This window comes from Culicoides brevitarsis, chromosome 2 (assembly GCF_036172545.1).
Source record: "Culicoides brevitarsis isolate CSIRO-B50_1 chromosome 2, AGI_CSIRO_Cbre_v1, whole genome shotgun sequence".
NCBI classification, from domain to species: domain Eukaryota; kingdom Metazoa; phylum Arthropoda; class Insecta; order Diptera; family Ceratopogonidae; genus Culicoides; species Culicoides brevitarsis.
In genome coordinates, this window is record NC_087086.1 from 23,749,099 (window position 1) to 23,769,675 (window position 20,577).

The following is a 20,577-nucleotide window of genomic DNA, read 5'->3' on the forward strand; positions in this document are numbered from 1 at the left end:
TTTACGCTAAATATTTAAACATCGTGTCCGCGTATTTTATTTATTTATTACGATGGAATTTTTCATAAAGTAAGAGATTTGTTCTTTTCTGTGCGCAGAAAATTTTTAAACGTTAGAAACGTGTGTTTGTATTACATAAAATGTGGTCAAGGTGGTTGAGATGCAACAACTTTCAATTATTGTTCTATTATTATGATTGTGTCTATTTATGTGGCGGTACTCTGGTTTATGCGAAAATATTATGACTTGTCTGTCGGAGGAATAATCTTACACGTTAATTTTTTTTTACATAAAAACGTGAGTATTTTATGCGAAAACAAAAATTGAGTATTAGAATTAAATGTGTTTAAGTACGGTATGATTTTGAGTATTAAATTCCCTTCTTGTCTGTTCTGCTGTTATTATGATTATTTACTTTCAGAAAAGTGAATTTTATGCCGTCAAATGGGGAAATATTTCATTTTAAGGCTCTAATTTTTTTGAAAAAAATGTTACAAATTCAAAAAATCTAATAAAATGGAACAAATTTTGAAAATAGAAAATTTTTATTTTTAAAAATTTTAAAATATTTTCATAAAATCAAAAATTATTTAAAAATTCATTTAAATAATTTTTCAAAAATTTTGTTAAAAATATTGAAAAATCAGAAAATTTTTAAACGTTAGAAACGTGTGTTTGTATTGATAAAATGTGGTCAAGGTGGTTAAATTTCGTTAAAATTTCAAAAGTTTTACGTAAAAATGTTAATAGAACAAATTTCGAAACCTATTTTCGTTAATAGAACGGATTATTTTTTTCCATAAGAATTATCTACATTACGGTATTGTCTAAAAATATTTTTAACAAAATTATTCAACTTAATTTTTAAAATTAAAAAAAATAGTGAAAAATAGTTTTAATTTAGTGCAAAATAAATTAAAATCGGTCTTAATATTTTATACCCCATTTGAGGGTCTTACCACATTTATGACCATTTTAGTCACAAAAATTGCTAACTTTTTATACAAAAACAAAAAAAAATTACACAAAAAAACCAACACAAATTGTGAATGCGCGATCTTTTATCACATCATTATTTTGCCATTGGCCATTTTGATTCAATTCAAACTCATTAAATGCATTTACCTCGGAAATGTATATGAGAAAAAATATGATGGTGCGATACCACATCACCGAACCGCGCCGTTAATAATAATTTTTTAATAATATGAAAAAAAAATACTAACAATAATTGACTGTCGCTTATAAGTGCTCATTTTTTCTCCTCAGACGTAGACGATTTATCGAATTACGTTCTGTGTGTGAGAAAATCAAAGAAGAATGTCACACGATATGTCAATTATATTCCACGACGACGACAACAACAACAACGATGACATTTCATAAGAATTTCTGTTTCATTTCATAAATTTTTTACAAGTTTTAACATTACGTGTTTCGAGTGAAATGCATGTCAAAATGCCTGAAACGAGCTAACAACGGCGAAAAAAATTGTCCATGCAAAATTGATTTATTTTCCGGGTTGGTTGTGCATGTTTAAGTCTTTTGTTTGTAATATTTTTTTCTTCTATGATGTGTTTGTTGTTATGAATTTAATAAAATAAAACAAAAAAAATTGTGATATATGAGGTTATTTATATGTCAAATGATGAACGACTGTATGCAAATTGCATTTCAATCACAACTTTGGAGTATTTCATAAATTTTAATTTTTTTTCATACATTTATTAGGAACTTCGTTACGTAACGTTGAGCTTGGCAACATTTTATGCAGCATGTCTCTTCGATTTTCTCGTTACTCGTTCAAAGGCAGCCAGTTAGAAATCTTAGAAGTCATTCCAACAAGGACGTTACTTGCATTACCACCAACTATGCCGATTGACGTTTGAATGGAGACTTTTTACTCCATTTATGACACTTTTTTCTTCCACTTCTTGCTTCTCGCGTCCGTTGAAACACTCTAGCTAAATGAATTTTAATCATTTTTATTAACACTCGCGTACTTGCGCACACAACACTCGCCGCCAGACAAGATAATCTACATAAAAATCCTATTCAAGCGTCATTTTCATGCGATTTTTTCTCGTTATTATAAAAAATATTTTATCATAAAAGACAAATGATTAGTCAAACCTCCCTTTTAACCTCGCGTAGTTGCTTGCGAGTGTTTTAAGCGCCCTGAATTCAATTTAATAAAATAATAAAATGTTAATTTTTTTCCGTGATATAATTTTTATATAGAGCACCGCGGCACTCGTAGCACATGAGCATGACAAAACTTTGTGTAGAATAATTGAACGATCGATGCAAGATAATAAAGTACTAATATGGTAGACATGTCTCGGATACCGGAGCGTAGAGAGACAATAAACGATGAATGATGTTTTCCAGATAAGTTGAGTTGTTTAATAAGTAATAATAAATAATAGACAAACAATGCAATGTACAATAATGTTATTTAAAAGCAATTTAATGAAGGAGCATACACAGAGTGACGACGACGTCGACCACGGTGTGCAATATTAAAACTTCAATTATTACTACATTCATTCCCCAACGTTGTAACTTTTGCATGTAATATTTTATAAATGCATCGAAAAATGTGTATTGATCGCTTCAGCAATGTATTTGTGTACTGTTAGACATGAGTTTTTATGCTTCGTATGTGGATTAATTTAAAACAATCGATTAACCTTGCAAGCAATTAGAGGTTAATCTTTGAAAATTGTTTCATTTTTGACTCATATACTGAACATTTTTCTAGTATCTTAGGCCGCTTCAAAATTAATTCGAAGTTTTTGCCAGAAAAAAATTATTTTGGAATGTTTTGAAACAATTTTTATATAATAAAAAATTTTTTTGAGCGTTATTTTTTTTTATTCTTTTGAATATTTCGAACACTCAGAACATTTTTTTTAAATAACTGTTAAAAAATTGATTTTTTATTTAATTAAAAATCATTTAGTTTTAATTTAGTTTATTTTAGTTTTAAAATAATTTATATAATTAATTATATAATAATTTTATTTAAATTTAATTATTTAATTTAAATTATAATTTTATAATTTAAAAATTTCGTACCGGAATAAAATAATTTTTAACAATAAAATTAAAATTTAGTATGTATTTTCATATGAAAAAGTGTTCCAAAACTTTCGCCTTTTTTCACTCATAAAAAAATTCCAAACTAATTTGAAGCGGTCTTACTAATAAATTTTATAATATTGAATTTGGTACCAATAATTTACGCTGAGTCTAAAACGTAAACCAAACAATCAAATTAAAATTTATATCATAACTCGGAATCATTTTCAATCGACTTGAGAAGACAATATTTTAATGTGTCTTTCATGCACCAGGAAAACGGAACTAAAATAATTTCAACACAAACGATATTAATTACCAGATTTTCGTCAATGACTTCAATTTTTTACGCGACAACCAACTTAACGTTACCTTTTTGATTTATGATCGTTTAAAATTGCATTAAAGCCAAAGACAACAACAATAAAAATCAACATGAATGAATGTGGATCAATAACAACAATCAATAATAATAATTATAATGCGTTCGAATTATTGTAATAGACAAGCTTTTTATGTTATAAATTAATGCGAGTTAATAACTAATTGTCATAAGTGAACAATATCGGTTTCAAATGGAATGGATTAACTTTCGTCGTCGTCGTCCACCGCGTGCTGTTGATTCGATTAGTTAGTTATTCACATGTTTGTAAATATTTATATTATTTTATTATACAATATACAATATTAAAAAATACTTTTAATAATAATAATAATAATGGACTTAATTATATCGATCAGTTAAGTTAAATTCTAGAAATGCGGAAGTTTTTCTATTTCTTGATGTCGATGATGATGGTGATGATGAAGCCAGTTTCTATTCCAGCAAGCTTCTTAATAAACAAAATATTCATAATATTAATTTTTTTCTTTTTTTTTAGGTGAGAAACCATACACATGTCAATGGCCGGAATGTGAATGGCGCTTTGCTAGATCGGACGAGTTAACGCGACATTATCGAAAACACACAGGAGCCAAGCCTTTCAAATGTGTCGTTTGCGAGCGCAGTTTTGCACGAAGTGATCACCTGGCGTTACACATGAAAAGACATTTGCCCAAAAATAAATAAAAAAAATCCTGTACCTTAAATTATAATTTATCTGTTTCGGTTCTAATCAAAATTTACAACTTTTCTCATGAACAAGTAAAATTAGAAAATTAATATACTTGACTCAAAAAAAATTTGCTCCCTCACAAAAAACGTAGTCTGTTTGTTGTAAAGTAATAAAAAAACAAAATATAAATATATTAAACAAAATATTGATGTACTATAAATGTCAAAATTTAAAGCAAAATCGGATTTTTAAAATTCCTAAAATATAAGCTCAAAGTTTTTCAGATAATTTTGTTTTTATTATTGATGTTCCTTTTTTATTCTTTTAATAAAATTAAATTTCTATATTAAAAAAAACAAATAAATTATTTTGAAATACATTTTTTTTATTGGATACTTTTTAATGTACAGTTCAAATAATAAAATAAAATATACGTGTTCTTAAGTTGCCATTAATTTTTAAGTCGTCAGAAAAAATCACATGCAATTTTATATTATTTAAAAAAAAATCTAATATAACAAACAAGAAATCACAAAAAAAGCATTTAAATAAATTATTGGTTTAAACATTTATTTAGTTCTAAGAACTTTTTCTCTCTTTCTGTCTCTCTACTATCATACATGTATTTTTTTACTAATTTTTTTTTTGTTTGTTTGTACATAAAATATTTAACTAAATGTATTTATTTATAAGAAGACAATGATTGTGAAGTACATCAAAGAGGCATTTTTAGTATGATAGCACAAATAATTTTAATTTTTAGTATTTTGTCGCGTGAAATATTAAAATATTATTAACAAAAATACATATAAATATATGAAAATTATCTCAGTGTTGTACAATAAAATAAGCATAAATGTATAAATGTGTGACATTCATATTTTTATCTCAAATTCCGAACAAAATTAAAAATATATTTACGTATAATTTATTTATAAGAAGAAAAATGTGTGAAAATTTTTACCAAGTTCTTTAACACAAGTATTGCTGTCTCTCCCTCAATTTTATCTAAAACTTAATCAATAAGTATTTAAAATGTAACGTTAAATTTTATTATTTTTAATGAATATATTATTAAATAGTTATTAATAAAATAAATAATGTCAATGTAATTGTATTTTAGTGTGTTACATAGAATCAAAACAGTATCAAATATTGAAAGAAAATTAAAATAAAGCAAAAAATTATTTAAAAATTTAAATATTTTATTTTATTAAAAATTTTAAAATAATATCTAAGGTAAGTTAAAAATATTTCAAAGAATTCATTCATATATTTTTTGAATAGCCAAAAACTGGTTCTCACTACACTCGTAACCGTAGACAATAAATTAACGCTGCTTAGTTAATGTCTCGATTAATGCTCTTTTATTGTTATTTATTTGTACAAAAGTCTTTGATTTATGTGAGTGATGATCGAATCATAAATACATAAATTCCACCGCATTAATAACGATGTTTATGATGATTATGTCAAGGTTGCGTCCATCCATTCTTTTGCTCTTTCAATGCAACTTAGCGGCGAACGAAATAAAAAAAGCTTTGCGAAAACAACGAGATCTCGACAATTTCATTTAATACCATGACAATCTACTTGACTCAGGTCTCAATCACGATTAACATGATGAACTGTGTGGTCAATTGATACTTGTTGTCGTTTTATTTTTTTAAGTGTACTTTTTTCCGTTGCTCGATTGAAAATGAAAGGAATTATAAATGAAGAGAATTAAAAAAACACAAACAATAATCGATTTGCTTTTATTGACTTTTCTATTGTTGATCGCGCATGAGTTGATGAGATAATCACGATCATGCGAATGACATAATTTTAATCGATTCCATTTTTTTTATTCCAATGCAAAGAGCACTTCGGCACTTATGATAAGCCGAATGTCGCTGATTTATTACTACCATCGGCTATTATAAATCCCCATTTCGAATGTTCGGCTCGTGTTTTGTAATGGTACAGCAACATTATTTATAAATATTAGCTTGTATCCATTAAAATATTATCATTAAATTGTAAATTAAGTTCACACTATGGCTAGTCAAAAGGAGGAAAAAAAAAGTAAAAATAGAAAAAAATATATAGAAGGTAATAAATTTATAAATATAACAGTACTACTATTTTTTTGTTTGGCGTTGCCTTACAAGGTGTCCAAAAGTCGAAAAACTCGGAATATTCATGTTTTTGAGAACCTTTGACATGGCGTCACCCTAGCATGATAGATCATTTGCTGACTCATTCTCGTTTAAAGTTGTCTCTTGCTCTTTTTGAGAATGAAATCGACCAATTTTGAATATAATTAAGTATCAAACTATTTTTTCCGTTTTATTTTTCGATTATTTTTGTCATACAAAGCAAAGTCCAATAAAGAAAAAAAAAATAACGTGTATCGATCAAAGTATTTTAACATAAATTTGAAATTAACATAATTTTTATTTATCTTTTTCAGATATTTCTTTTCAATAAACTTCGACGCGCCACAAGCAGTTTCATGGTGATATGATAAAATAACACAATAATAACAAGACATTTCCTATTTTTGGTACAAGACAGTATTATATTTTTTTTACGAGAGATCTATCGGAATATTTATTTCATTCATTGATTGACAACTAATTCGTTTTTTTTTTCTACGAGAAATTTATGAATGAAATATTGGTGAAACGTGTTTTTGCCATCATCGTTTTCGGATTAGGCTCGCTGGAGGTCCATCAATTTGCGGGAATAATAATTTTTATGGATAAAATTTGAATTTTTGTCAGTACATCACTGCGAAATGAGTCATAGAGCGTTTGATTTGTCTCACACAATTTTTAGTTTTATTGCCCACAATAACAAGAATAATGTTCACAGAAGTAGACATCATAAAATTAACAACAAATTTATGAGCTACTTGAATTGTGCGGTTGTAATTCATTTTTAATGCGTTTTATTTCACATTTTTTTGCTTGTAATTAAAGGAACATGATTTCTTTATTGAAGCTTCGTAAGAATCGAGTGTGAAGTTTGAGATGTTTAATTACAAACAATAATTCAAATTTAGAACGATTTAAATGAAAAGATAAAAATAATGTCAAAAATTTTTGAAAAGAAAAAATAACTATTTTATTTACTTTGTTAATTAATTAATAACTATTTAATAATAAAATTAAAAATGTAAGAGTATCAAAATGTAAGTAAAAAATAAAATTTGAACTTAAAAGTTAAGAAAAATCAAAGAAAATCTTCAAAAATAAGAAATTAATTTTGGTCACGTGACTCAAAAAATTTCTCATTTCAATATCAATTGGAAATATCTTGTTTGAGTTTTTTTTTTGTATAATTATATGGAAATTGTAATTTTTGATAATTTTTTATTTAAAAAATGTCAATTTTTTTCCTGACATCGGGGGGTGGCGACAAAAAATTAAAGTATTAAATTTATTTGCCTTATTCATTGAATAATTACGAAAACTCACCAGCAGAGTTTACATTGCTTGCTTCTCACCACTTTTTAGCAATAAAAAATCACGAAGTCACATTAGTTTTTTCAACAAAAATATTCATTTCCTTTAGATCACTACATATAACGTGCTTTAAAAGTTTAAACTTCACATTCATTTTGCCTACAATTAATTTTTGAATTAAAAGCGTTTTGCATCTGTACATCACCCGATCGTTCGCTTTTTTACATTATAATTACTCGGATGTGTCTTCTCCATCCGAATGTTGTGTGAAATTTTGAAAAATATAAATTAAACAACGATTTCATTAAAAGTGCAGCGAAACTCTGCGTGAATGTAACGCAAAACAAGCAATTCGTTGTCGCATTCAATAAGTAAGCAGATATGATGCAATTGCAGAAAAAAACAGTTGTTCGCATAGTGTACCATAAGTTCATTTATTAGAGATTATTAAAGATTTGCTCATTATTACATGTACGATACGCGATGAGATTATAAAAGAGGCATCGCCCACGCCATCGCGCTTAAATAGAAAATGTTCTTGGGGCAATATTGATATTGTGCGATGTTGCACAATCCAAACATTTTTTGTTTTTGCCCATTAGATGAGAAAAAGTTGATTCATGATTTGACAAAAAAAAAATTACGTGATATAAATTGAATCAGCTCAAATATGTCAATAATTGAATGATTAACTTCTAACACACGCTTAGCATGCAAATAATTTACAAGAGTGTGAAACTTGATACTTTGTGTCCTTTCTATTTTCCCAGTCTCGCACATAATAGAACTAAGGCAAGTACAATTTTAAAAAATGTTTCACATTTCATCTTAATTAATTTTTCAGAAAATCACAGGGGTAATTAAAAAAATTTAAAAATTAAAATATTTTATTGTTTTCGATATTTTGAACAAATTTGACAAATGAAATGAAAATTTTTTGAATTTCAAAATTAAAACTGTGAAACTTTTGATAATTTTTTTTTTTTCATAAAAATTTAAAAATAAAAATAATTTAAAAATCTAAAAATATTTATTAAAAATGATCAAAAATTTTTGCTTAAAATTGTTTTTTAGAAAAATTTAATTTGTCAAAGAATTACTAAAGAAATAATTTTTTTACTGAACTACTTAGCGTTTCTGCCAAAATATTTTTTTCTCATGACAATATAGAAAGTTCTAGAAAGTTTTATAGAAAGCTCCAGTATTTTCCCGTTTTTTGACTAAAATAATGAGAAATTATTTAAAAATTGTCCTTGCCTTAGAGAAAAATAACTCGAATAAATAACGTGCGTAACTAAGACAGAACATTAGTTTTACTTTTACAAACACGAGTTGCTTGGTACAAAATGTGTATGATGAATAATTACGCGAGGCATGAACTCCAGCTGCTTACTGGCTGTTCTGAGACAAATGCTTTGTCGAATGACTTATGACATTTATTTGAATGGCATTATTTTATTTTATTGGTTTTTAGTGTGATTTCAAACGTTTTTCGTTTTGTATGCAGACTGTTTTTGTTAGAATGTCGTCAAGCAATTTTGCCGAACCTTGCACGAGACCAAAATAGGAGCGCTTTACAATTGCCACAGGCAAGATTTTTTGCATTTCCTTCAAATAGTGCCCTTAATTTTCGTCTATGCACACACAAAAATTCTGATTCATTTTCTTAATTCAATTATTTATTACGATTGTGTGTGCATTTGCAACTGTTTGCCACATTCAATAAAAGTGTGATAATTTATTTGAATTGTTTTGCCAATCAAAAATTCCTTCAAACTCACAACACACATTCACAGAAAAATAGTTAGTTGAAATTTTGCATAAATCTCATTCATATGCACAGCATGAATTGCAACAATATTGATGAATTTTATGCATTTTTCGGTGTGTCTTCGCCAATTTTCTATGATGACTTTGTCAGACTTTTAATTAAAGCAGTATTCTGTTATGACAAGCAAAAATTATTATTATTATTATAATTTTGTCATCTATGGCAAATGCTGAACGTGTAAATAAATAAAAGACTTGTGTGGGATTCAAGAGTTAATGATAGCCCTTCTTGTGTTTGAGTTGAGACGCCTCTCCTCCACGACGACGAGTGTGTGAAAATTGTGTCGCAAAGCAGCGGGTTAGTAATTAATTTGTTTGATATCGCGTTTGTGCTGGAAGCGACCTACGGAAGTTTTAACGAGCTGAGGTGTGAACTACAAGTACAAACAAAAGAGTTCCGGAGAAAATCCTTGATCAACTAATAATTTCGTTTCAAAACTGCGGAACACAAAAAATATGTATATTTGCAGCAACTTTTTTTTTTCCTTATAAATTCAAAACAATTACAACAACAACAACACCGTACGAGCTATATATGCAAAACAGTATGACACACATTTGTTTATTCAACTATTAATTTATTATTATTTATTAGCAATTTTATTTATTTATTTCGATTATTTTTTGCATTAGATACGTGCATTTCTAGACTGATTTGGCATGCAAGTAAAAAACATGTTCGACGAACATATATCGATTGCATGCATTTATCATAATTAGTAAATTATTTTAGAGCTGTAATCTGATGAATATTTTAAAGTAACGTGTGTGTAAGAATTTATCGAATGTGTAGATTATCGGTTTCATGCAATTATTTTCTAATTGAATTAATTAATTACCTTATTTTACGGAGGGTTGTGTTTGTCATACTGATGTTTATCTTTGCCAAGTTATTGTTTTATTAGACATATAATTATTTTTTCTTAGTCCGCATCATATGAAATTCAAGAATATTATCTTAGACTCTATTTGGAGTTAAAAAAACTTTCATAAGGTTGCCTAATTATGACAAAATAAAAATACTACTAAAAATTCATTAAAATATGGTTATGTATAAGTGGCTTAGAAATAAATTTATCAATTTAGCTCAAATATCAACTTACTAAATTATCCCATATTAAAGTATTAAAATTGTAATTTTTGAAGTTTTTCATTTAAAATTATTCATTGGAATAATATATACTAATGGAAAAATTTGTATGAACTTCAAAAAGAATCTTACTTAAGCCCAGATACTTTTATATAAATTTACGTTTATTTATTTTTAGATTTTTACAACATTTTTAGGGGTATAATGGACTTTTTATGTACAAAAAATGGCACCAAGTTGAATCACACTTGAATTTGGTAAAAAATACACAAACAAACTGTGTTATGTCAATACAAGCATTTTCAAGAACAGATTCACATAAAAAACAACTTTTTATATACCTGAGGTTCGAAATGACTCATTTAGTAATTTTTCATACCTTAACTTTGCATTTCTTGTCAGTTTAGTATCTGGAGTGCTTGTGATAAGTTTACTAATTTTATTTTTTGAATCCGGTGTCCTTAAATATTTTTGACGACATGAACGATTTATTTGATGAAGTAGGCTTAGAACTATTTTATTATTATTTTGCCTAAAATATTTTACAAAAAAAAATAATTTTTAATAATTTTTCTAAAATTTAATTTAATATTTTTTTTTTTAATTTTAGTTGCTGATCGAAATATTTACCAATTTGTCATCTAAATGCCGAATCCAGTGCCAGTTTGTTTGTCGACGGTGGCTACATCTTCTTCGAACGAGCCATGAATTCTCAAATGATCTCAAAGGATTGTTCTTCAATAATTGTGTTATCGACGACAATTTGTATCCAGCAAAACTTTTTTTGGATTCACCCGTCAAATACAACTCCTTGCGATTCGGAATTGAATGTTTTTGGTCCGGCAACGTTTCACGCTTTACCGAACGTTTCGAGAACATAACATGTTTGGATATCAGCACAGTAAATTATGTGAACGCTTTACCATTTGAATATGCAGAATTCATAGGAAAATTGAAGAATTTAAAAAAATTAGTGATTCCGAAAGTCGAAACTTGCACCAAGTTGAGGAGAAGCGACTTGATACTAGCTTTGCAGGATTTGGAAGAACTACGGGTACAAACGGTGAGCACAGGAGAACTACCCGAATTCGCTGAAACAATTCGACTGCTTCCAAAATTGAAAAAAATCTACATTTCCAATTTTGCTGACATGTCTACTACAAATAATTTAACGACATTTTTGCGTAAATATGAAAGCGTCATCAAAGGAATGCACATCAATTGGGACTTAATTCGATGTGAATCATTGAAACAAGGAATTCTTTCCGTTATTAAAAACTTAAAGGAACTTCAACTGGAAGAATTTTCGTTCCATTCATCCGAGTTCCAATACAAACTACTGCATCAGGTGTGTCAGAGTCAAACGCAATTGTCGAATGTCAGTGTTAGTTGCTCGAACTTTGTTGTATTTAAATTTCAAGAAAGAATTCAAAATATGTCTGTTCAATTTTATCGGTGCATCACAACCTTCGGATGGCTTAAACCTTTTACAAATCTCAAAAGTTTGTTGGTACGATTGTCATACAGACATCCAAAAGGATGTTTTTTCGGACACAATTTAATAGAAAACAAAAATTTGAAAGAATTAGCCATTTATTTTGGCAATCAAAGCGAAGTTTGTGCCGTTTGTTTTGAAACAATTGCAAAAAGTTTTTCAAATCTCGAAAACTTTGAAATACATGGAGACTCAGTTAGCAGCGAGGTACTTGGAATAATCACAAAATACATGCCACAACTCCAAAAAATAAAAATAATTCATCATGAAGAAATCCCAGCATTAAACGAACCATTTGAACATGTCGTTGCTCATCAGCCAAATCTATTAGAATCGATTACTATTAATCATCTTTCGGCGATTACGAAGTCTGATGTACTCTCATTGGCTAAGAAATATCCAAATTTGAAACATTTGGACTTGACAATCGCATCTATGCTGTATTACCAGGATGAAGTCACGTTGGAGAAAATATTCATAGAAATTTTAAAAGGACTTCCAGAGTTGCGGACGTTGAAACTTTATGGTTTCAGTAAGAAAATCGAACATTTTGCGTCTGATGCTTTAATCAATGTAATTATACGCCATGGAAACAATTTGAAGGTAAGCTCTTCAATTTTTTGAAAAGTTTTCTGAGAAAATTTTTCAAAAAGTATAAAAAAAACATTTTTTTAATTTAATTTTCTTTAAAAAAAATTGTTTTTTAGAATCTTTCAGTCCCATTCATGAAAATAACTATTGAACAATCATTCCGAATGTTTGAAGAACTGCCAGATTTGTACAAAATATCGTCAGACCTTCCAACTGTTACGAGAGCAGATTATTATGAAACGAAAATTAGTAAGACAAAGTCTTTGGCGGATTTGAAACAGGGACCAGACCAAGGAGGATGGAAACGATTTGCAGTCACCAAACTTGAACTTTAACGTTTAAATAATTTTGTAGCATCTATTTCTAATAAAAAAACTAGTTTTTTATATATAAATATTTTCAAAAACCACAAAACTAATGGCGCCAATCAATGTTTGATAAAAGATGTCATCAGTCTAAATATTGATTGAAACTAATTATGGAAACGTGATATCTTTTTTTTAGAAACTCACGATTCCCACACTTCCTACCTCCCATAAAGCAATCAACGTAATAACTTTGTTAATAATGATCATCTTTTCGAAGCACCTTGGAACAAAAGGACACAAAGGAAGTACGGACATCATCAAATCGCACCGGAGACAGACGCAAATAATAACAGAGCATCGCAAAAATTTAACGATGACGACAAATTACAGACTACGCGACGGAGGTCAAAGGTAATGTAAACAAAGGAAAGTGATTTGGTGGATGTGTGTTCGATTTATTAGTTGCGTGCGCGATATGTTGTGATGGAAAAAAATTAGAGCGATTTATTTGAAGCTCATTTCGAGTAACAATAATAGCTAAAGCATTATAATGAGGTTAATTGCATCAATCACAAATCAAAGAGCAAAAAAAAAAGAAATAAAAGACACAAGTAAATACATTGTTAATATTTAATAAAACATACATGAGAGGCACTCGAATGAACGCTACATGCAAAGAGTCATAATTTGAATCAATAAAAAAAAATGTTTCGAAACAACAAACAAAAAAAACTGTTAGCATTGTTGTTGCTCGCAGTCTAGTCGATTCGCGCAGTTATGTGGAGAGATATAAGAATAGGAGTCGTGATTGAGGAAAAAATCGTAATAATAATTATATGATCGATACTTGTTACATGTTTGACTCGATTAGGCACTTGAAATTTCGGGGCAGGAAATGTCTGGGCTTTCACTAAAATGATCAAAACGAGGCAAAGAGATGTCTCAGTATCGATTCCAGAAAAGAATTTGTCAACGTCACTGCATTTCCATCGAATTGTCTCACTCACTCTCTTTCCTTGATCTTCAAAAATATCAAATTGAGATGATTGTGGTGTATAATTTACATAATCGATCGTTGGAATTATTACCGCAATTTCAAACAAATGTACATGAGAACAATGTGTATGCCATACTTGAGCTACATTGAGATACAAAAGAGAAATACAATACGGTGATCATAATTTCAATGACCTTTATTGTTTAGAAGGTGCTTAAAAATAATAATAATAGTTATGCAAAAATAGCAGAAGAATTAAGGTGATTGGAATCAAATTGAGAGTAAAAGTAAGATGTTATGATTATAATAAAAATACTTTTAAAATTCTTAAAAATCCAGATAAGTTTGGTCTTTTTTTATCAGAGATAAAGAATCAAGTTAAAGTTCTTAGAATTATGCTAAAATCACAAATCTATGTCTCGACACATGCGAGACACCATGAAAGTTATCAAAATTCACGGGTTCGCTAAGAATCTTTTTGTGATCAAACTGTCTCAAAAATATAGATTTTGTGTTAAAAATTTAAAAATTTGTCTTAAAATTGTAAAAAATATTTTTTTTTTCAAATCCCAAAGTCTTTCAATACAAAATTAATGAAGAAAAAGAATTTACCTTTTTTACTATTTTTTTATATTTTTCTCAGTTATTTATTTGTTTTAATACAGTTTTCGATTATTTTGAGTCAAAAACAATCATAAAAGTTGTAAACAATAGTTTTTTAGAAATTTCCTATTTTTTCACATTTCGCAGATATTTTACCTTCCATATAACAATTTAGATAAGACAAAATTTATTCAAATGTGGTACAAAGACCGTTACTCTTTTGAAACTTGATGCACAAAAACCTTCAAGTTCGTGAAAAACGGCCTTTGATATCTAATAAATTTCTAAAATTTTCCTTATAAGGATTAAACGATATCACATTTCCCTCAATACATGTCAATTTCTCGATAAACACAGTAAGACGACAGAAATCCAAACTCAAAAGCCACTAACAAAGATATCAAATTCACACATGCATGCCGTGTCTCGAAATAAAAATACGGGTTGACCACAGTCTAAACTATAATTTATTAAATTAAGACGAAGAGACAATCGACACGTCGTGTTCTCAATCGCTGCTCGATCATATTTTGTCCGTAGCTGCTGCTTGATATCGGATAGGAAATAAATTTTGTGAGAAAAAAAACAACGAAATATAAAGTGAATATAATAATTTAAGCGATTAGACCCCCTTTGTGATTTTTTTTTCAGTTTTATAAACACAATAAAAATACTTTAAACTTTTTTAAAGTAAATATGCGAAAAAAAACGCAAAAATTGGATGACATCAAAAAGGTCAAGAAAGAGGGCAAACGTACATGTGTTCCTTTTTTTACGCTGTTATTGTGGGAAATTGCTTGTAATTTTTTTATGAAGACATTATTGGTAATGTGGCTGCACAAGGAACAAGCATAAGAGAAGAAATAATTACAGAGGACAGTGTTTCATATTGTGTCCCGTTTGAATTAGATGTTCATGTTAGGCATGGTCGTTTTTCAGATTTTTCACAAAATTTACTCTGTTTATAGAAGACATTGTTGTTTCTGGCTAACAATCAAATCTCACACATCGTAGGTCAATTTCTGCAGAAATTTTCTCATAATCTCATCGTTCGTACGATCTTTTGGTGCACACAGCGTGCGAGAGAGAGAGGAAAGAGGAAACTCATAATAATAACTTACTTTGTTGGACCAACAAATAAATTGCATTTAAATATAATCGCGCACATCGACACAATTGAATTGACTTGATATTTTTATTATTATTCTATATATCGCATAAAAATGCACACACAACGTTTTTTTCTTCTTTCGCTCTCTCGTCTTGGAAACAAAAGCGCGTCGGTCGACGTCGTCGTCTCCTTTTGCACTGCAACTTAAATAAATAAGTACAAAAGATAATTTTTCTTGGCGCACACTTATTCTTTCTCGTCGTATTCTTTGCGATATTAATTTTTTGTTTTGTTTCGTGGATGCATCAATAATAATAACGAAAAAAAAGAAGGGAACAGAGAGAAAAACGAAAGGAATGAATTATTGTATTGTGCATAAAAGAACAATAGAACGGCCACGCGCCATTGTTCATAAGACATTGGAAGACAAATTGCAAAAAATCTTAGGAAAGCACGGGAATTGCGAGATACAAAATTGATGGAGGTCGTGGTTTTGCGGTAATTGAAGGGCTTAACCGAAATTTTAGTAATTCCGCTCTAAATAAAACTCAAAAATAAAGTGAAATAAGTCTAAAATTCATAAAACAAACGAAAATTGACTAACGGGATGAACGGAAAATGATAAAACTTTTCACTATTTTTTCCAAATAATTATTTGCCAATTGTCATAATAATATTTAAAAAATTAAAAACACAAAAAAATATTGGATTGTTATTTTTTTTTAAATAATAAAATGATGATTTGATGATTTTTTACACTTTTTTTTTGCACACATCAAATCATTCCTGAATTTCCTCCAGAGACGTGTGCGTGAAAGTGTCGACAAGCATAGGGATATTTTGACCAAGAATCAACTGAAAAATCTGAGGCCACACGATAATCGTGTGTATGAACACGTGAGGAAAATTACGGGCGTCAAGAACGTCATTCCTCCTCTCGACACAGGAGACGGTACCATGGCGTACTCCTCAGAGGCAAAGGCAAACTGTCTTGCCGAGCACTTCCATGCAGTTCACTCTTTGAACGACAATTTGGGTTGTGAAGCACACAACAATCATGTGACACGTACAGTGGATGAGTATTTGAGTGATCCATCAAGTGACGAAACTCCGATTTCCACCGATGTGGCGGAGGTCACTCCTGGTTTTGACTCTGTTAGGAGCCTGGTGTTTAAGAACTTGAGTGCAAGAGCCTTATTGTTTTATACAGCAATACTTAATGCAATTTTCACGACTCAATATTTTCCAGGCGCGTGGAAGACTGCAAAAGTGATCCCGATTTGCAAGCCTGGTAAGCCACCAGGTCTTCCCGAAAGTCAGCGACCAATCAGTCTATTGCCAATCCCAAGTAAAGTGTGCGAAAGCATTATTGCCAGTCGGCTCAAGGGCATAATGCGATTGAAGGACATCCTTCCACACAGGCAATTTGGCTTTCGTGATCGTCATTCCACGTGCCATGCTCTGTTAAGTTTTACCAATGACGTAAGAGACAATTTAAACTCAGGTAGATCAGTTGTCGCCGCAAGTCTCGACATTATGAAGGCCTTTGATACCGTATGGTTGAAAGGCCTCATTTACAAGCTGATCCTACTTGAGTTTCCAAAGCCGATTATTCGACTATTGCACTCTTACTTATTTGGTAGAAAATTCAAGGTCTCAATTGATGACGTCGTTTCACGTGTCATGGAACTTTGTCAGGGCTTGCCTGAAGGTTCTGTATTGGGACCTCTGTTATTCATTATATTCGTGTACGACATACCAACATTGGCATATACGGTACTTGAGATGTTTGCCGATGATACAACTGTACGAAGCTCTGCCCATCACCCATCCGTGGCATATGCTAGAGTACAGAAACACCTTGATCTTCTTCGCGACTACTTTGCAAAGTGGAAGATCAGAGTGAATCCGTCAAAGACGGAACATGTACTCTTCAGCAGGAAGAGAAAGTTGCCCCCGGGTTTAAGTTTAGCTTACGATGGGACGGAAATTGCGAGAGTTGAACAGTTCAAATTGCTAGGAATGTGGATAGACAACAAATTGTCTTATTCCTTCCATATACAAAGTGCAATCAGAAGGGCAAATGAAGTTACTAGAAGGTTACAGCCCTTGTTGAAGCGAGACAGTGGTCTCTCAACCACAAATAAGATTGCACTGTACAAGGTATTTATTCGATCTGTTCTGACATATGCGATACAGATATGGCATGTAACATCTCGCGTTAACATGTCAAAAGTACAAATCGTACAGAACAAAATTTTGAGGAAAGTCCTGTGTTTGCGTCCTCACCCGGTCACTCACCGGCAGTTGTCTAATGCAACTGTACACGAAATGACAGAGATGGAAGATTTGGATCAATTTGCGAGGAGACTCACTCTAAAGTTCTTTAACGGAATCATTGCTCATGAGAACCCGCACATTCAATCTTTTGCGGAGATTAATGTGCAAACAATTCATCGAAAACATCCTTTTTATTCCATTAAGGATTTGATATAAGCAATGGAACTCCTCAAGTCCTTGTTTATTTTATCTTTTTTTAGTTTTTAGGCTTCTTAAAAATTTTTTTTCTTTTTGCTTTTTTTTTCTGTTAAGTAAGTGTGTGTTTTTTGTACACTTTTTACGCACTGGCATGATGCATTATAGTAATCCGGGAAATCCGGAGTCGCAGACTGAGTTTTCAGAGGCTTGATTGCTCTTGTTACTTAACTTTGGCGCTACGTAAGGCAATTAGTATTGGTCACGACCAGGGATAGTTGCAAAAATTTTCCGATGATGTTCACTGACTGAACTGAACTATGAATATTATTTTATAAAAAGAAATCACTGACAAATAAAAATTGACTGTTTTTAAAAAAAAAAAAAAACACTTTTTTTTTTTGCAAGAAACAAGTTAGATTGATAAAACTCCGAATATAACTTCACGCCAAAAAGGAATAAAATAAAAAAATTAAATAAAAAAGTGCCAATCTTCTTAACATAATTTCATCACAAAAACGCAAGTCATCAACACGCGTTTGACAAATTTCGAAAAATAAAATAATTGACAGGAAATTCTCCTTTCCTTTACTAAATTTTGCTAAAAATAGCATGTGAACTAAGAATGAACTCGAATTTTGATGTCACCATCATTTAAACCACATTAAAAATAATTATAATTCAACCATTTGTGGTCACATAAAATATATTAAAATCTTTTTTATTATTCTTTATTTTTGTAACACTTTTGAACGAAACTCTTACAACTTTAAAAAAAATAAAAATTCAAAAAAAAAACGCTTTTACTTTTTATACGACACACAAAATGTGCAGATATTAGTCCTTTCAGAAGTTTCTTGGTCATTTCCATTCTGCACCTGCTTGGAGAGTTTCCTGTGTTTTTGAAGACATGGTTGTCGCACGAGACCATCTGGAAATAATACAAAAACGAGAATGAATTGCATTCGTGTATAAAACGAATGACTTGACCGCATTTCAATGTGTTCAATTCCATGATTTTTCATAAATTTTTCGAGTTTTCCCGAAGATATTTATCAATTTTCACTTTTCATGTTACTCGCGAGACTCCCCTGAACATTTTAAAATTTTGAAATTTTTCAAGATTTTCCGATTTTCCATGAATTTTCCGAGTTTTCCCGAAAATTTTCATCATTTTTCACTTTCCATGTTACTCGCGAGACTCCCCTGAACATTTTAAAATTTTGAAATTTTTCAAGATTTTCCGATTTTCCATGAATTTTCCGAGTTTTCCCGAAAATTTTCATCATTTTTCACTTTCCATGTTACTCGCGAGACTCCCCTGAACATTTTAAAATTTTGAAATTTTTCAAGATTTTCCGATTTTCCATGAATTTTCCGAGTTTTCCCGAAAATTTTCATCAATTTTCACTTTCCATGTTACTCGCGAGACTCCCCTGAACATTTTAAAATTTTGAAATTTTTCAAGATTTTCCGATTTTCCATGAATTTTCCGAGTTTTCCCGATGTTTTCCACTAATTTTCATCGACAACATTTTCCAACGGATGAACACTCATTTAAATTTCCAACGGATAATTTTTTTAAATATGCTGTCAAATCTGTCAATTGAAAAGAATTCGCCAAACCTGCTAATTCAAACAAAGTTAAAGTGGCACACCACACAGACGGACGGACAGACAGACGGAGGGACGGACGACATCACGAGCACAATACCGCATTTTTTTCAAAAAAATTGAAATGCGGTAAAAAATCTAAAAGTTTCTTGAACTTTGTCGAAAGAAATTTCATACCTGTGACCAAAATTGCTCCCAAATGTGCGATATAACTTTTGGCTAATCGAAGAGTTTCGATCTTGGACAATTTCCGATTTTTCGGTTCCGTCGGTATTAGTTGCCTTAACGTGGTAAAAGCCGAATTGACACTAAAAAATGGCAAATTTCTATTGAGAAATGATTAAAATTAATTTTTAAACTACAAAAATGATCCACGACGAATTTATTACCTATGTGTCCGATACCTTTCACGGGCATTTGCGTGCGATCGTTCTTTTCCTATCAACTTGCCATTTGTCGTATCGAATTCCAGCCAGTTGTCCGTTAGCGTTACACTGAAGTGCGCGGAATCGTCACTCGCACAGCTAAAATATTCGGTATTTGTCATGTCAAAGTTTGATATTTCCATTACGACGATCTTTTTGTGTCGAAAGTCAAGAATGAACTAATTTTTTTTTAATATTTCAGACGAAGGGTCATAGTAATGAGAGTTAGCGATCATCATCATCATCATCATTTAAAAATATTAATCTGACAACGCAAGTGTCTGTGGGTTCAATTCATTCCAATGAGAGATGTTTTCTCAAGAACAGACACACAAAAACGATTAATGTGTTTGGTAAATGCTACTGTTTGTTTATGTTTCGTCTTCCTTTTTTGAGATAAAAAAATAATAAATGTGTGTACAGAAAAAATAAAAACAAGGAATATTA

General features: G+C 30.2%; 2 protein-coding genes across 2 annotated transcripts in view; one reads left to right on the forward strand and one right to left on the reverse strand.

The window, feature by feature from the left end:
- LOC134828780 (dendritic arbor reduction protein 1) overlaps window positions 1-4,153 on the forward strand; it is a 63,687-nt gene extending 59,534 nt beyond the window's left edge. The window contains exon 6 of the mRNA XM_063841767.1: window positions 3,966-4,153. Within this exon, the coding sequence (XP_063697837.1) occupies window positions 3,966-4,153 (188 nt within the window). The remainder of the gene's footprint in view (window positions 1-3,965) is intronic.
- A 14,741-nt stretch (window positions 4,154-18,894) lies between these two features.
- Window positions 18,895-20,252, reverse strand: LOC134828781 (basic helix-loop-helix transcription factor scleraxis-like). The gene is made up of 3 exons (XM_063841768.1): window positions 20,110-20,252; window positions 19,883-20,031; window positions 18,895-19,022 (listed from the first exon to the last, which is right to left on the reverse strand). The coding sequence occupies exons 1-3, from the start codon at window positions 20,250-20,252 to the stop codon at window positions 18,895-18,897; spliced, it is 420 nt and encodes a 139-aa protein (XP_063697838.1).
- Window positions 20,253-20,577: the final 325 nt, after the last annotated feature.

Coding starts and splice junctions, on each gene's coding strand:
- LOC134828781 (XM_063841768.1), bottom strand. CDS start 20,252: ATGACAAATACCGAATATTTTAGCTGTGCGAGTGACGATTCCGCGCAC. Junction 20,032..20,109: donor CACGCAAATGCCCGTGAAAG/GTATCGGACACA, acceptor ATTTCTCAATAG/AAATTTGCCATTTTTTAGTG. Junction 19,023..19,882: donor GGGAGCAATTTTGGTCACAG/GTATGAAATTTC, acceptor TATTATTTCCAG/ATGGTCTCGTGCGACAACCA.